The sequence below is a fragment of the Crocuta crocuta genome, unplaced genomic scaffold, assembly GCF_008692635.1.
Source record: "Crocuta crocuta isolate KB4526 unplaced genomic scaffold, BGI_CrCroc_1.0 scaffold274, whole genome shotgun sequence".
NCBI lineage: Eukaryota > Metazoa > Chordata > Mammalia > Carnivora > Hyaenidae > Crocuta > Crocuta crocuta.
The window spans coordinates 3,861,199-3,878,240 of NW_027530222.1; the positions used below are offsets into that span (position 1 = coordinate 3,861,199).

Genomic DNA, 17,042 nt, shown 5'->3' on the forward strand with positions numbered 1-17,042 from the left:
GCTTAGGGCATCTGCCTCTCGCTTCACCACGTCTGGGGTCTAGACACACAGCAGTCTTCACCAGTGAGCCAGACTGGCCCCAGGGTCAAGGGTATGTGTTAACCCTTAGAGAGCTGGGGTCCCGGGAGGCAGAGGTCAGTGGCAGAGCTCCTTGACCCCCACGCGTAGAGGCGGGCTTCTGGGCAGGATGGCCAGGGCAGGCCAGCCTTGGGTGGGCGCTGGAGCCAGACGGTCCAGTTTGGATCCTGGCTCATCACTCAGTGGTCAGAGGGCAAGATCCCTGGAGAACTCATTCCATTCTCTCGGCTGCGAGATGGGCAAACCATGGTAGCTTCCTGACAGCCTTGTCGGGGGAGAGCACAGGGGAGCTGCTCCCGGGGTACAGAGGGGGCCTGGTAAGCCTTAGCGATTATTATTCTCTCCCTCGTGAAGGTGACACTGTTCTTGGGCGCTGGGAACCCGGCGCTCCAGTGCCATCTGGTGTCTCGCAGCCCCGGCCGCTCCTGCACCAGCAGGTGCCCCGCAGGGCTGAGAAGCAAGGGCGTGTGGGCTCCAGTCACGCACCAGGTCAGGCCGGGCGCTCCGGAGCTGCTGGTGGATTCCCAAAGCATCTCTGTCCGCTGAGTCAAATGCGTGAAACACCTCGTTCTCCGTGTGAGGAAGTGACTCAGCCCTTGTGCGGAGGAAATGGCAGGAAGCTCTTGCTGCGCTTCAGGGTAGGCACCCCCAGAACGGTACGAGTCTTGTCTTTTCGTGGGGAGGGCCCATTTCCCACCTCTCCTCTGCAGTCACATCCTGATGCTTGGCAAGGACCTGGGGCTTCCTGAGGGCTGGCCATGGGTTCATCCTCTGTAGGCACCATGATCAGGACCTTGTTGAAATTATGCACCAGCACCCCGGGAACCCTGACAGAGCCCCTTTAAATTCAGGCTTTCAGGGGCTCCTGGGCGGCTCAGTCGGTTGAGCATCCGACTTAGGCTCAGGTCATGATCTCGCGGTTCGTGGGTTCGAGCCCCGCGTTGGGCTCTGTGCTGACAGCTCAGAGCCTGGAGCCTGTTTCAGATTCTGTGTCTCCCTCCCTCCCTCTCTGACCCTCCCCTGCTCATGCTGTCTCTCTCTCTCAGAAATAAATAAAACGTTAAAAAAAAGAAAAAGAAATAAATTCAGGCTTTCAGTCCTGAAGGTGCCTGACTCACTTTACCCCCAGGTGAACACTGGGCATCTGGCATCTCCAGCAAGAGGGCACTTCCCAGCTGCAGGCTGGACGGGTGCCCAGGGGCTGCTCACACAGGGCGCTTGTCTCCTCAGAGGTCAAGCTCTGGCACACATTCTTTCCTGGGGCCTCATTAGTAGCAGATTTGGGGCCACCAATTTTCTTCAGAATAATCTAGGGGAAATGGGGGAACAGGACAAGAGGAGGTGAGATTGGCCATATGTTGGTAATTATTGGAATTGAGCGATGGGTACATGGGGGCTCATTATGTTATCTTCTCTACTTTTTTGTGCAGTTTACAATCAATGTGCCCCAGTTTTTAAAACTGAGAAAAGAACAGCAAATAGATACAGTCTGAAAAATATAAACAGAACGTTCTTGTTCCCATCGCAAATCATTGCATAGAAGACATTGTCCTTGGAGAGCCTGTCCCCCAAGTGACAGGGCCCAGCTCTGATGGTGCAGACCGGGACTGTGGTGGCCTCCCTAGGATGTGGCTGCCTCCGTGTATGGAACGTGGCCCTGAAAGTGGCTGGGCCTAAGAACGTACCCATTTTTAGATTTAGAGGGTGATGAAACTCCTGCCAATGACATGTGTTTGAATCGCACAGATGGTCCAGACCCTTTCGCAAAAGCTTTAGTAATGACCGATATAGATGAAAAATGAAATAATCACCAGAAGAAGAAGAGGAGGAGGAAGAGGGAAAGAAGGGAGGAGGGCGGGGTGGGGGAGGGGGAGAAGAAAAACAAGAGAGAAGAAAAGGAAAGGAGGCCAGCATTGAAAGAGCCACGTTTGAGGAAGTAGAGGTTTAAAGCCCTGAGGATCTTCTTGTCCTAGAAGGCTGCAGCCTAGCACAGAAAGACCAGTACAGATTCGGAACGCCTGGCTGGCCCTTCCCGCGCAGTTCACCTTGAGGAAGCAACCTTGTCCACCTTGAGGAAGCAACCTTGTCCGTCTCTTTCTCTCTTGCCCCCAAGTCTTTCCTTCTCTCCCACGTGCCAGACACTGCTTACACAAAGATGGACAGGAGATGGGCTCCACCCCTAAGAAAGTGTTGAACAGAAGGCAGACTTATCAGCCTGGAAGGCAGGTGTTGCCCGGAGCAGTAGGAGCTCAAGGGCTGTGACTAGCTCTGCCAGAGGCATCAGGAAAAGCTTCAAAGAGGTGATATTTATGCTGGGTTTTAAGAAAGAAATAAGAGTTTCGCCAGGATGTGAATAGGAGGAATGGAATTCCAGGCAGAGGGAACAGCCTGGGCGAAGCCCAGAGGTATGAGACTGCAGGGCTTTGGAAGAGGAAGTTCGCAGTATTTGGAGATAGGAACAAAGAGTGGGAAAAGATTTTCCAGCAGACAAGTGGGGAACCATGGAAGATTTTTCACCACGCGAGGGGGATGGCCAGGGCTGTGTCCATCTCAATCTACCCTCTCTTACAAAATCTTGTGCTTCTTCCTGGTTGGAACTCACCAGACCTCCCAGAGCCCAGCCATTGTGTCTAGGTCTCTAGCCTGAGGGAGGTGGCCAGGTTCCAGCTGTTGGTAGAATTGTCATGACTGACCACTTGTGAGCATCAGTGAATGCAAGCGTTCCTTCCAGGCGTTAGTAATCCCTCCACCCACTTCTAGAACTTTCTGGGAGGATCATGTAAAAACCCACCTCGGAGAGGGGAGGTGCAAAAGTCCTTTCCCAGTGGGACAGTGATTATTTTGTTCTGTTTTAAAATAATCTTCAAATTTCCATATAGGCCTCTGTTTCCTTATTCGCAATGCCAACATCCAAATAGCCCTGAAAAAAGTTGTTTTTTTCTTTCTCCCGGAACTCACTTGGCGACAAAATGACCTGAACAGATGTGAGGCTATTTATAGTCTCTATTGATTCACTTGGTGTGAATTTTCATACTCCCCGGCAGAAATACCAATGTGCTTGATTACAGGGTGCTGCCCCAGACCCCGCTGGGGGATTATGTAATTATGTGGCATATGCCTCATGTTACCTTTCTAAAATAAAGTTAGGAGCAAGAGCCGGGGTTCCAAAACCAGCATGGCCTCGGGTCTTGTAGATAAAGGAAACGTGAGCCTGTCCTACTTTTCGTAAAGATGACATTTCAAACACAGTGGACCGGAAACGATGGGGGATAGCCCTCCTCCGTTTCTCCGTGCTCTGCTGTGACCGTTTTAACCCCCTTCCACCTGTCTGAACGTGCTGACTTCACACGAGTTGGCCTCCTGCTTTACAGGGTGAACAGAGCCACCAAGACGTTGGGCCCTGTGCTGACAGCTCAGAGCCTGCTTCGGATTCTGTGTCTCCCTCTCTCTCTCTCTGCCCGTCCCCCACTCACGCTCTCTCTCTCTTAAAAATCAAAATTTAAATTAAAAAAAAAAAACAAAAACAAGATAACAAAAATTCAGCACTTCGTTGATGGCCTCAACTGCCATCTTTCTCCTTCCGTTCCAAGGCTAGCTTCTCCCGGGAGTCGATTATCTGCTTTGCCTTCATGTCTTCCCCTCTGCTTCTCATTTGTCCTGGCTTCTACTTGACTCTGGCCGTGTCGCTTCCTGAGCAGCTCCGACCGAGCCCACCCATGACCTGCTCACCATAGCACATTTCTCTCAGTAGCCTGGGTCCCTCCTCCAGTCAGGCTGTGACCTCCGGAGACAGCCCTCTCTTGTGCTTCCTCCCGTCTGGGCTGCTGCACCTCCTGCCCCTCCCGCTTTGCTACATTGAACTTGGACATGTTGCCCTGGCCCCTGGCTTGCTTCTTCTCCCTCCCCCGGTGACACCTTCAGTTCCTTCCCGCACACCTGCCCCTCACGAGTTGTATCTCTGGCTCAGCCTCTCTTCTCTGGACCCCAGACTCACTTGTCTACCTGCCCGCTCTGCATCTCCTCTTGGATATCGTAAAGACACATTAAAGTCAACATTTCTACAGCTGATGTCTTGATCTGCACTCTTACAACCCCATCATGACCTGCCCCTTTTCCTCGGTGCCCATCTCCGCCCCCTCAGGTGCACAGGACAGAAGCATGGCTGCCATCTTGGCATCGGGCTCTGCAGCACCCTGCCCCCCATCTCCGGTCCATGTCGAAGGTCGCTTGGTTTTTCCTGCTGAAATCGCTCCACCCTGACCCTGGGCAAAGTCATCAGTACCCTGCCTGGACCCCACGGGCACTTCCTAGCCAGGCTGCCTCATTGGCTCTGGTTTCTGTTAGAAATGCATGTCTGATCGCTTCCATCCTCCTCCACGCCCCTTCGAGGGTTTCCCGGATTAAGTGCTTTCTTAGGATCCCTCTAAGACCTTCCATCTGACTCCTCTGCACCCCCCCACCCCCACCCCCTCCTCACCTGTACTTCTCCCACTTCATCCTTGCTGCTTCAGGCAGCCTGGCCTCTTGCGGTTCACACACCCTCCTCTGTCCTGCCTTGCCTAGGGCCTCTGCACATGCATACACTGTTCCTCTGCCAGAATGCTATTCCCTCCCCTCTTAGCCTTACTGTCTACCTCTCAGATGTCCATTCAAGGATCCCTTTGGGGGAAGCTGTCCCTGGCCTTCTGACTGACTCAGTCCCTTCCACCCCCAACCCCAGCAGAGGGTCCTGGCCTTCACAGCTTTTGTGACATTTGCAACTTACCATCTTTTGGGGGCTCATTTGACAATTAGAATGTCAGCTCCACAGGAGCTGGGACCTTGCCTGCTCTTACTCTCTTACTGTCTATGGCTACCCACACCTAGCCCAGCCTGGCCCCCAGTAGGTGTTCCATGTTTGAAGGAAGAGTGACTGCATTGCCATATTCACAGGGAGGCCGCAAAGCATTACCATTGAGTGTGCAGAGACAGGGAGGGGTTGGGGACGGTGTCACCTTATGGAAGTCGGGTACTGTTAGCCCCTTAAAGTCTGGGTTCTGGGCTTTCTTGGTGGACCAAAGATGACTTTACTTTGTGCGAGGTGGGGGCCTCTCCCCTAGAGCGCACATACTCGCCGGCCAGGCTCTCTGTGTACACGGACCCCGAGGCCTCTACTCCCGTCATCCTCCTCTTCCTCCTCAGCCTGGGGTGAGGCTGGGGCAAGCCTGGGGTCCCTCCCCCAGCCCTCCGAGCTTGCCAGCCTCTTCTCAGCCAGTGGAGTGAGCCAGGGGGTCTGCTCAGCCTAGGGAGCTGCCCAGGTGGAGGGCGGATGGGCCTCTATCCTGGGCGTCAGGGCTGTAAGGTAGTGCTGGGTGGACCTTCAAGTCCAATGCCTCAGTGTGCACACAGGGAATGGACTTAGCCACAGGCACACAGCGAGGAGTGGCCGGGCCAGGACCAGATCGGGCTTGTGCCCGCAGGGATAGCAAACCCTCTAGAACCTCCTTGCCTCCTCGGTCACTTGGGTCGACCTCAGCAGCACAGGTGCCGGAAGGTATGGTCTGAGGGGAGCTAGGAGGCTGTCAGGGGCCAGTATCCGAGCATCTGTACTCGAGTAACTCAGAGCAAGTAATTTTCGCCATGGGGTGTCCATTTACTCTTTCAAAATGTGAACAGTAATTCCTGCCCCTCATCAAAACAAACAAAAAAAAACCCCAAAAAACCCCCCAAAAACCCTCTCCTGACCAAGTCAGAGGCACTTTGTCAAGATTAACTTGCTATTTATGTGCCAGGCGTTCCTTGTTGCTGCACATCTGATCCTCACAACCACTGTGGGAGGGATACTCTATTACTGTTCCCATTGTTCAGATGAGAAAACCGAGGCTCATAAAACAGGCACTGTCACTTTCCTAAGCCTTCTCAGCTATTTACAGATGGGAGTCAGGCTTAGGCCTGGGTCTGTCTAACTCTACAGCCCTGTGCTGGTTCCCAGCTATGGCCCTTGTCTTGAGGAGCAAACAGTAAAAGGAAGATGGATATGAAAAGCACTTTGGGAATTGCCCCATGCCCTCTACAGGCTGTTGTGGTTCAGGGTTCCATCAGGTCTCAGGGCAGATGGAGGGTCAAGAAGGGGGTTTCCCCTCTCTAGGAAGTATCTGGGTTTCTGTGCTTCAAGTTGGTTGGGTGGGAGGGGGGAAGGGTCTTTCTGTGACCTAGAACATGTAAAAGTATAAGAATGAACATTGGGCTTATTTTTTTCTTGGGAAAGGGAGATCAGGTGGGCAGGAGGGAGGAGCTGGTGTCCTTTTTCATGGTTTGAAGTGGAGAAGGTATCAGGGAAATATTGATGTTCTCAGTTCTCTAGTGCTGTTGTGCAGGTTGTACACTGCTCAACTCTAAGAGGCACCATTCACACTCTAGTCCGAGTGAATGGCCCTCCCTAGAGCTATGCACCACGCATCATACCTAATGGCCCTGAAGATATTCCTCAGTATAATAGCTCCATGGTAAGCAAAGATGACAGTTCAAGTGAACTGAGAAGTTACTGTGTAAGCACACAGCATTTATTTTATCTTACTTAAGCCTCACAACAATCCTCTAAAGTTAGTGCTCTTGTTATCTGTGCTGCACACTTAGGGAGCTGAAGCTCAGAGGGGTTAGGGGAATGCCCAAGGTCACACAGCCACAGCTTTCCCACCATGCCACGTGGCCTCTGAACTCCGGTGAGGCCAAGGAAGGGGCTGAGGTGGGAACTCTACTGTGCGTGAATAAAACCATCATCTGTGTGTCTCTCGTCCTCCCCCCACAGCTGGACAAGATGCTGGACCCGCAGGTGTGGCGGGAGGCAGCCACCCAGGTCTTCTTCGCCCTGGGGCTGGGCTTCGGGGGCGTCATCGCCTTCTCCAGCTACAACAAGCAAGATAACAACTGTCATTTCGATGCTGCACTGGTGTCCTTCATTAACTTCTTCACCTCGGTGCTGGCCACCCTTGTGGTGTTTGCCGTGCTGGGCTTCAAGGCCAACATCATGAACGAGAAGTGTGTGGTCGAGTAGGTGACATCGCTGCTGCTGTCCTTTCCTCTCCCCGCCCACTTCATCCCCGCTAGGCAGGTGGGCTCTGGATGGAGAGCCCCCGTCCTCCCGGGCTGATGGCTGGAGATCAGAGGAGCTCTGTCCGTCCCTGGCTCCGATCCCAGGGACGGGTTCAGAGATATCTCTGTCGATGGCCCGTGGGAGAGCCCTGCCTGGTCTCTGGGAGGTGCCTCCAGGGCCGTGACCTTTTTACCTGCCTTTTTACCTGCCTTTATCCCTTTCTGTGCTGCAGGAATGCCGAGAAAATCCTGGGGTACCTCCACAGCAACGTCCTGAGCAGGGACCTCATCCCTCCCCATGTCAACTTCTCACACCTGACGGCCAAGGACTACACGGAAATGTACAAAGTCATCATGGCCGTGAAGGAGGACCGCTTCTCAGCCCTGGGCCTTGACCCCTGCCTCCTGGAGGACGAGCTGGACAAGGTGTGAGGCAGGCTGCCCTTCCTGGGGTGGGCACAAAGGCATATGGGGGAGCATGGGACCCAGAGACTGGCCAGAAGTGTCAGGCCTCAAAAAGCCGCCAGGGACTCATTCACTCGCTTGATGAGCCAGGACCTACAATGTGTCCAGGGAGAGAGAGAGGAAAGGCATCAGCCAAACCCCTGCCCTGAAGTACGTTGTCTCGACGAGGAGGCAAGCCACGCACACCCATCCCCGAACTCACAGGAATCGTGCACAGTGGCTTTCGGATGCATTGCACGGGTTTCCTGTGCTTGGGTCACGGTCATAAGCGGTGCACTTGCAACAGTGCTTTGTATGCGGCTCACAAAAAAGAAGCCCTTCTGGTCCCTTGGGCCCTCACGGCGGTGCTAGGAGTTGAGTGTTAATATGGTCCCCGATTTTACAGCTGTGTAGCCTGTAACTTGGGCGCTCGCTCAAGGTCTCACAGCTAGCAAGGGAGCCGGGGTTCAAGTCCCATGCTCTGAGCCATTCCTCTATGCTTCTGTTCCCCTACCCGGCTGTCCCCACTCACTGCCGCAGGGAAACTTAGTCCCTGGGGCAGAGCAGGGGGCTACCGCTCCCTCATCAATGCTCAGGCCCAAGTTTGGACACCTTGCTTCTATTCCCATTTGCACGGCTGGAAACTTTCAAATTGACTGTTCTGTTAGTAGGGGTGACAGGAGAGAGACATGCCCCCAGGTTCTTGGGACCCAACTTGTGCCAAGGTTTCCGTGGGGCAGAGCCAGCTCCTTTCAGCCTAGGCCAGCTCTGCCCGTCTTCGTGAAACTAGGGAAGGTGAGCTGTCATTGTCCTGATGTTAAGTCAGCTGCGTGCTACTGGCCCCGTACTATGCCAAGGGAGCCGAGTCCTGTACCCCCTGCCTCTTGTCCCGTGATCGAGAGCAGAGGATCCAGTCTGGGGACCCCTGCCCTGATTTCTGCCCCAGGTGACTGGCAGTATGAAGGACCTCCCCCCTCCATGAGACCCTGCCCCATCCTCATGGGCATGGCCCGGTCCTCTGAATACAACCAGGATTTTAGCCATTTTTTTCTTATACAATTGGACACCTATAACACCCAAATGACAAGAATTACACACACAGTGGGGGAGGTGTTTCCCCACAATCACAGGTCCCTACAGGACAGCATGGCAGTGATGTCAGTGGACAGGGTGTGGTCACTTGCCCATGAGCAGGGGCCCAGGCATTAATGCAGTGGCTGTCTACCTTGGCTGCTCATCAGAGTACCCTGGGGGCTCAATAAAAGCCACACAGCCAGCTTTTACCCCCAGATCAGTCAGATGATTGTTTCCAGGGGGAATACTCAGGCGTTGGTGTTTTAAATGCTCCAAAGTGGTTCCATTCGGCATTCGAGGCTAAGCCCACTACCTTGAAGTCCGGAGCTCAGAACTGGAGCCCCCATAGCTGTGGCTGGAGCCATCAGGGAAAAGTTCTTAGCAGAAGAGGGTCTCAGGCTGGGCATGTTTCTAAACGTGAGTGTCTTCATCTCAATCACCTGGCGTCCCTATACAGCGTGTAGCTTCCGGATCCCACAGCTGAACTTCCCGAATTGGTACCTTACTCCCTGGGGTAGGGGGGATTCTGATGCTCACTCAACCTTGAGACCTCCTGGCCAAAGACAAGAGCATTTAAGTGAGGGCAGGGATTCTGTCAAAGAGGGAATCGTTATTCTTAAAGCTCCAGGGGCAGAGATAAGGAAGCAAGGGGCTCCTAGACATGGTGTGGGCCCCACTGAGCCCTCACCCTCCACCCTACCCCCAGTCTGTGCAGGGCACAGGGCTGGCCTTCATCGCCTTCACCGAGGCCATGACGCACTTCCCGGCCTCCCCGTTCTGGTCTGTCATGTTCTTCCTGATGCTCATCAACCTGGGTCTGGGCAGCATGATTGGCACCATGGCTGGCATCACCACGCCCATCATCGACACCTTCAAGGTGCCCAAGGAGATGTTCACAGGTAACGCCTCCTGGTGGCCCCCTGGCCTTGTGGCTGCCCTCAAGGACCAGCATGAGGTTGTGCCTCTGACTCTGGAAAGACTCCCTACTGAGAGGGCTCCCCGGCGGCCCACGCTGGGCTGCCGCGGGGGCCTGGCTTGCCACCCGGAGGAGAGCACTCAAGAGCCAGGAGAAGGCTGTTTGGGAAGCTCTGCCAAACCTGAGCTGGGGGATGGCCTCTTTCTTGGGTCGTGTCCCCCTTCCCTGAGGGTCTGTCGAGTCCTCCTGCGGGGGCCGGGGGGCGCCCTCCATGCTAGCCTTGCACTCAGCTCCATCTCTATCACTCCCAGCCCTGGGCTGCTCCTCTCCTAACAGAGTGGGAGCTCGGAACCTCAGCATCTGGATCCCTCCCCCCGAAGGCCCGCAGGGAGGCGGGGAGGGAAGGCAGGGCCCCAAGCCCCCCCACCGGCCCCACCCACCCTGCACCTCCGCCCCCACACCGGCCTCCCGGCTCTCTGCAGTGGGCTGCTGTGTCTTTGCATTCTTCGTGGGGCTGTTGTTCGTCCAGCGCTCCGGAAACTACTTTGTCACCATGTTCGACGACTACTCTGCCACCCTGCCACTCACTCTCATCGTCATCCTTGAGAACATTGCCGTGGCCTGGATCTACGGGACCAAGAAGTAAGGGGGACATGGGGAGGGGCTGCGACAGGAGGAGGGGTCTGTCCTTTTACATGCCCCCGGAGAGTGCCGCGTTTCCAGGGCTGCTTCTGAGTGGGACAGGACATCACAGCCAGCCTGTCAGAGCTCAGAGGGCCCTTAGAGATCTGGGACTCGAGAGAGGACATGACTATCCAAGGCCACTTGGCTGGTAAGAGGCAGAAGCAGGCTGAGGGTGTGGGTCTCATGGCTTCAGGTCCTGGCATCACTGTAAACTGCCCTAAATTCCCATAGCCCCCCACCTGAGCACCAGCTCTTCAGAGTTCTGGTAAGCTTGTTAAGCACTTAGTGGGTATCCAAGGGGCCCCTCTTCTCGAAAAACTCTAGGCCTTCAGCAGCCTGATCCAGTGTTGAGGTGATCAACATGGGGGTGTGAGGTGAGGTGCGGTTTGGGGCCTGGCGGTGGCGTAGAGTAAGGAAATTCAGCAGTAACGAAGGAGCGGCCTGAGCCGAGGGCAGAGACACAGTCAGTCAGCCCCCCACCCCCACCCCCTGCCTCATTCCTCATTTAACAAACCTGTGAGCCCGGGAAGCCCCAGGACGGGGCCTTCCCAGTCTCTGCAAGGCCAAGGGCCTCCCCTGATGTCTGGACCTGGTCTTGGAATCAGGCGCTCTGACGGCCCTGCGACAGCCGTCTTCTTCCCACAAGGGGGCAGGCGGGGACACTGGGTAAGACAGGAAGAGCCCCGTGGGCCAGGGCTGGGGGAGGTGGCTTCTGCAGTCGGGTGAAGCCCCTGTAACCCTTCTCAGAGTCTTATGTTTAAGTGGACAAGATAAAATACGTAAGGTATAGGAAATGAATTCAGTTGAAAAATGGGAAATTACTGTTGAAAGTCGGATGCAGTAATGTACACATACTTTATTTTTACTGCACTAAGTTACAAGCTTTGGCTGTGGTGGTGACTGTGAAATAGCGCGAACACAAATGATGTTATTAGGCAGTTTCAGCTGTAGTGTGAGAGGAAGGTATCTGCGATGTAATGATTTGGTGACAGTCTTGGGTACTGCTAATTCCACTGTGGTTGCTTGCATTTGCAGTAGGAGGAAATGCAAGATTTCATTTAGGTGTTATTGAAGTAGAAATGATTTTTTTTATGACATTCATGTACACAGCCTGCCGGCTGTTGTAATTCCATGCACCCACCCAGTGGTTAGAAGGCCCCAAGACCGGGCCTCTGGACACTAGAGACGTGCACTTCACCTCTTTTCCAGCAGGGGGCGTGCAGAGTCAGAGCCGTGTGAGCAGGGCTAGGTGCATGGGAGCACACGGGAGTCCTCTGGTGCCTGCGCCTGCCCAGGCATGTCCCGCGAACAGCAACACATCCCCGGATGGAGGGGTGACGTTAGGAACTCAGGGGAGGTTAGCAGAGGGCACCAGAGCCTGCCCAGAGGCCAGCTGGACCACCGAATAATAAACTGGGGGCACTGACTGTGCAGAATGGAATGTGAAATGCCTGGGAGGGAGGGACTAGTCAGTAAAGGCTTCCTGGAGGAGGTGGTTGTGGGGGAATGAGCAGGTGCGGCGGGGGTGCCAATCTGGGCCCTCTGTGCCCCTGGCAGGTTCATGCAGGAGCTGACGGAGATGCTGGGCTTCCGGCCCTATCGCTTCTATTTCTACATGTGGAAGTTCGTGTCTCCTCTGTGCATGGCCGTGCTCACCACGGCGAGCATCATCCAGCTGGGGGTCACGCCCCCCGGGTACAGCGCCTGGATCAAGGAGGAGGTGAGGGGGGACCTGAAACTCCAGGGTCCCTGGCATCTCCCCAGGCCTTTCATGCAACAGGCACTAGAGATAAACCCTTATAGGAGAGCTGCTGTGTGCCAGGCCTTCCCAGGGCCTTTGCACACCCGATCTGTAATCTTTACAACAGCCCAAAGAGAGAGGCGGCATTACCCCTATAGCACGCATGGGGAGACCGGGGGTCAGAAAGTTTGATGCACTTGTCCAGTCTTTCTAACCCATGTTCTCTGTCCATGTGTGTGGAGCAGAATTACCTATCCATTTTCCAGATGTAGAAACTGAGACCCAGGGGAGCTCAGGCCCTTAACCACCAGCTGACTCGGGTAGCAACCCTGATGCCCTCCATCGCTGCTGGTGCCTGGCCAGGATGGCGGGTGGGGATGGGAGAGGGCGGGAGGAGACAGGCCTGGAGGTCCTGGGAGGGTGAGGTGGTTGCAGCATCGGGCAGCAGCCCTCACCCCCATCTGCCCCTAGGCTGCGGAGCGCTACCTGTACTTCCCTAACTGGGCCATGGCGCTCCTGATCATCCTCATCGTCGTGGCCACCTTGCCCATCCCCGTGGTGTTCATCCTGCGGCACTTCCACCTGCTCTCTGACGGCTCCAACACCCTCTCCGTGTCCTACAAGAAGGGCCGCATGATGAAAGACATCTCCAACCTGGAGGAGAACGATGAGACCCGCTTCATCCTCAGCAAGGTGCCCAGCGAGGCGCCCTCCCCCATGCCCACTCACCGCTCCTACCTGGGGCCTGGCAGCACGTCGCCCCTGGAGACCAGCGGCAACCCCAATGGACGCTACGGGAGCAGCTACCTCCTGGCCAGCACCCCTGAGTCGGAGCTGTGACCACCGCCCCACCCCGCCCGCCTCTCCCCCCACATCCATCCAGCCCTCTCGTCCCGGCCTGGCCTCGCTTTCTGGGTCAGGCCCTCTGCCCAAGGAGAGGGCGTGTGCCCTCCCTCACCCCCCTCCCCAGTCCCAGCCGACTTCTCCCTAGACCTGAGCAGGGGCCAGGTGAAACTCTGTCCCCAGTGCAGGCTCCCAACCCATCTAACCTCCTGAGATCCGCTCACCAAATCGCAGCTGATTAACGAGAACAATCCAGAAGTCCTAATACCCAGCACAGGGGAGACTGCAAGTGGCCACTGGAGGGGCTGCTCCCCCTCCCTCCCTCCCTGTAACCTGGCACCTGTCGTTCTTAGGTCCTGGGCATGCCTCTGTATTTCCAGGTGGTGGCGAGAGGCACCAGGTCGGGTAGGATGGGGTGTGGGGCAACCCAGAGGCTGATGGATTTAAGGTTGGGGACAGGACTATTGTGTCGGGACTCGGGGCTCAGACTTGGGATGGAATCTCGTAGAAGTCCCCAGGTTCTGTTTTGTGAGGCAGATGGTGCTCTCTGGCTTGAGCGTAAGCCTCGGCAGTGGCGGTGGAAGGGGGGCTGGGCATGGGGGCCCCTCAGCCTGGGCTCTAGGTGGAATCTACCACATTCTCCATCCTGCCTGGGGCAGCGTGTGTCCTGTGTCCTGCCTGGAGGCTGATGACTGCCCGGAACCCTTCCCCACTTCCACGAGGGCTTAGCCTGCCCTCTCTGTCCCCACAGTGGTGGCCTGTGCCTCTTTCCTCTAGAGAGGAGGGGACAGTACACAGAGAGGTTTCCAGAGCACACTTGACGGTTCACAGCACAATTCAGATGGTTTGGAGCACACACGCGAAGCACACTCCCTCTCTCACCCGGGGCCCAACTTTCTCACTAGCGGCAGCTTCTCCCCCTGGAATGGGGGTCCCTGGAGTTCAGGGACTCGTACCCAGGAGACCTCATCCCTGGGGAAAGACGGATAATTTCACTGCCCCTTTGGGCTGCCACTCACTCTCCTTGTTCAAGCACAGCCAGCACTGTGTGTCCATTGTGTGCGAATATCTCCGGAACCTTCCCCGAGCTGCCACGGGCAGTGCTACGGACACCGGTGCGGCCCAGGGGAAGGGTCGGGTCTCTGTCCTGGGGCCCAGGTCCCCCAGCATCCCCGCCTACCCTTACCTCAGGCCTCCCCCGGAAGAGGGCTGCCCTTGGAGTGCAGGCTGGGAGGCCCGAACTAGAGAATGTCTGCAGAGCGCCGGACAGACTGGCTGAAGGATGGTAGTGTGGATGCATGGGCGTGGATGGAAGGCTGGCAGGCAGGCTGGCCGGGATGGCCGAGCTCCATGTTTGAGAGCTGAGCAGTGGGCCACAGTGCTAGGTCCTGGGTCACTCTCGTGTTCACAGCACCGGGAGGGGCAGACTACGCCCAGGGTTCCCTCCTTCATCCTCTAGACCCGTGGCTCCCTCCCCAGCTTCCCTGGGGGTCCATCTTCCCACTTTGCTATTTCCCTTCCTCGTCCCTCCCCCCCTCCGCATCCGCTCCCATTTCTGGCCCTCTGGCCATACCTGTCCTTTCTCAGTATGAGGGGGGAAGGAGACCCACATGTCCCTGAAGATATGAGCTTTTGGGGCACAACATCCCGCCTCGGGCACCTCACCGAACACCTCCTCCCTGGCCCCATGCCTAATCCCGGCAGACTTAGCAACAGGAAAAGCAAGGCCCCAGGAGAGGCACTCTACTATATATACTCTTCTATATATTCTATTTCTATTGTATATTCAATCTGTACATGTGGGTGTAAATGCTGTTAAATGACAAACCCAATATTATACTGTGGCTGGTGGACTATTTTCATCCTCAGTGCTGTACAGATCTATTTTCATTGTATATTTGATATATTTTTAATTTTGTAGCGTGTGGCTGGGCCAGGCCCCAGCCTGCCAGCCTGCATCAGGGCGGCCGAGCTGGGCCGTCTGCCTGGTTCTCGCGGGCTGGGAAGTGCCGGTAGCCTCTTGCCGCGGGCCGGGCCGACCCGGCTGTGGCTCTGCTGGGTTAGACGGGAGGCCTGGAGCTTGGCGAGTGCGCGTGCGTGCGTGTATGTGTGTGGTGCGTGCGCATACGTGGGTGTNCCCCTCAGCCCTGTCAGCCTCAGGCCAGGGTGCTGTGGGGAAAGGCAGGTGTTTCTTGCTGGTGACTCATCGCCTTCTACCCCTGGGCTTGCCAGAAACGGGGAAGGAGGGGCGAGGGGGTGGGGGGCAGCCCCCAAATTTATCTTCTAGCTACCTTCTCGCTGTTCCCTCTGCAGTGACAAGCTCTTTATTCTGAGGGAAAGCGCTGGGTTTCTTTAGACGGGGAGATCCCAAGGGGGCGCCGCTGTCCCGTCTGTCCTTGAGACGTCCTGAGAGTGCTCAGAAAGGACCCGCTTCCCTTCCCCTGTGCTTCTGACACGCACTCCTCACGCCTCAGTGGGGGCTGGGAGCAGGCAAGGCCTGGGTGGGAGTCACGAAGGGGTGTGGCGTCTGACCAGGTAAGATCCCGCCCCAGATTTCCTGGAGGAGCAGGAGGGGCCCCCACATCCCCGTACAGGGGCCACGTCCCTTACTGGCTTTGGTGCTGTCCACGCAGTGCCCGCAGGAGACAGCGGACTCAGGGCAGGGCAGGGCGGGAGGAGGGGGGGGTGTGCCTGAAAGAGCCCCCCACCCCACCCCACCCCTTCCCTGCTCCTGCCTGTCTTCCAGCCCAGATCACCAGCTTCTTGCTCAGGGAGCCCTCCGCGCTGAGGGGCAGGAAGCCCGAGTTGGGGGGTGGGGCGGGACAGGAGGGACATACTGACATACTAGTCGTTGTCAGCGAGGTGGGCTTGGCCCTCCAGCAATGAACCTGAGGGGACGTCCTCATTCCTAGTGCCAGGAGAAGCCTCCTGAGTTAGCAGCGGCCCCGCCCCCGTTGGGGGCCGCAAGCTGGGTGGTCCTGCCAGGCCCTCAGTAGGGGGTGGGGGCTGCCCTTCCTCACAGCTACGCTCCCCCCCCCAGTACTCCCACGGTGGAAGAGAGAAGAGACAACATGTTGGAACACACCTGACCCCTGCGTGAGCGTCGGCTGGGCCCCGAAACCGAGGGCCTGCTGCCCCTCACTGGACCTAGTGACTGCGGCTGGGGAAGGAGGGCCCACAGCAGCCATGCCTTTTGGTCTGGCAAAGTTCAGAACAATTCAAGTCCACGTGCCCCGTGACCGGCCAGCGCCCTGGGTCAAGACCGCTCAGCCCAGGGGAGGGGACGAGGCGTCGTCACCCCCAGACCCCCTCCTTCCTTTCCCCTCCCCCCACCCATGGTGTGCAATAAAGTGTCTGTTCTTACCAAACCCCTGTTGCCTCTCTGACCGGCCCAGGCTCAGGAAGAGGGGAGGGGGGAGCCTCAGAGGCCAGCAGAAGCTCTGGGGAGAGGCTTGGACAGGGTGGGTCAGAGAGGACAGCTGGGGGCTTGTGGGTGCTGGCTGCCAGAGGACTTTGGGGAGGACGAGGAGGGATGCACGCTAAGCATTGTCCTGGGTGTTGGACAACACACGTGCCTGTGGCAGGCTTACTGGCTCCGGGTACTCCACACATGGAATCTCATGGGAACCGCTCTCTGAGGGAGATGATTTGTGTTCTGGGTTTCCCCAGGTGAGGAGAATCAGGCCCTGGTGACGTGAGGACGGTGTTTGCTGTCCACTTATGGGGTCTTGTGGGAAATTCCTGCCCTTCCTTCGTGCCAGGAAGGCAGATGCCTGTTGCTCAGCAGGGGTGGGCTGGGTGGAAACTCACCTCAGGGAAGAACTGGGGGCTGGGAGCAAGGAGAGGGATGGCAAGGGGCTTGAGGGGTCCCGGGAAGCAAGCCACGCTCTAAATTCGGATCTTTTGCAGACTTCAGTGGAAGGTAAAGGCCCCCGCACCGCACCCCACTCCAGTCTGAAATGCTGCTGCCTCATCTGCACACACAGCCAAGGTCCCCCAAGCAGCCCTCCATTTCCTTCTCCTTAGAAGAGTGTCATTCCACAAATAGCCACCAGATGGCAGGAAAACCTTTCTCTCCAGATCTTCGTTCCCCTACCCTACTCTACAACTCCAGCACTTCTGCCTTGTGGGTTCATTTGTTAGTTGAACAAACAATTATTAAGCTTCCACAGTGACAAGTTCTGTGCCAGA

The 17,042-nt window shown here is 56.5% G+C and overlaps 1 protein-coding gene across 1 annotated transcript in view; it reads left to right on the forward strand.

Annotated features, from left to right (window-relative positions):
- Positions 1–14,746, forward strand: part of SLC6A17 (solute carrier family 6 member 17) — a 50,400-nt gene extending 35,654 nt beyond the window's left edge. Inside the window, exons 7-12 of the mRNA XM_077765602.1 lie at positions 6,866–7,107; positions 7,383–7,575; positions 9,374–9,566; positions 10,066–10,225; positions 11,825–11,987; positions 12,480–14,746. Of these exons, the coding sequence (XP_077621728.1) occupies positions 6,866–7,107; positions 7,383–7,575; positions 9,374–9,566; positions 10,066–10,225; positions 11,825–11,987; positions 12,480–12,848 (1,320 nt within the window). The 3' untranslated portion in view covers positions 12,849–14,746. The remainder of the gene's footprint in view (positions 1–6,865; positions 7,108–7,382; positions 7,576–9,373; positions 9,567–10,065; positions 10,226–11,824; positions 11,988–12,479) is intronic.
- The last annotated feature ends 2,296 nt before the right edge of the window (positions 14,747–17,042 follow it).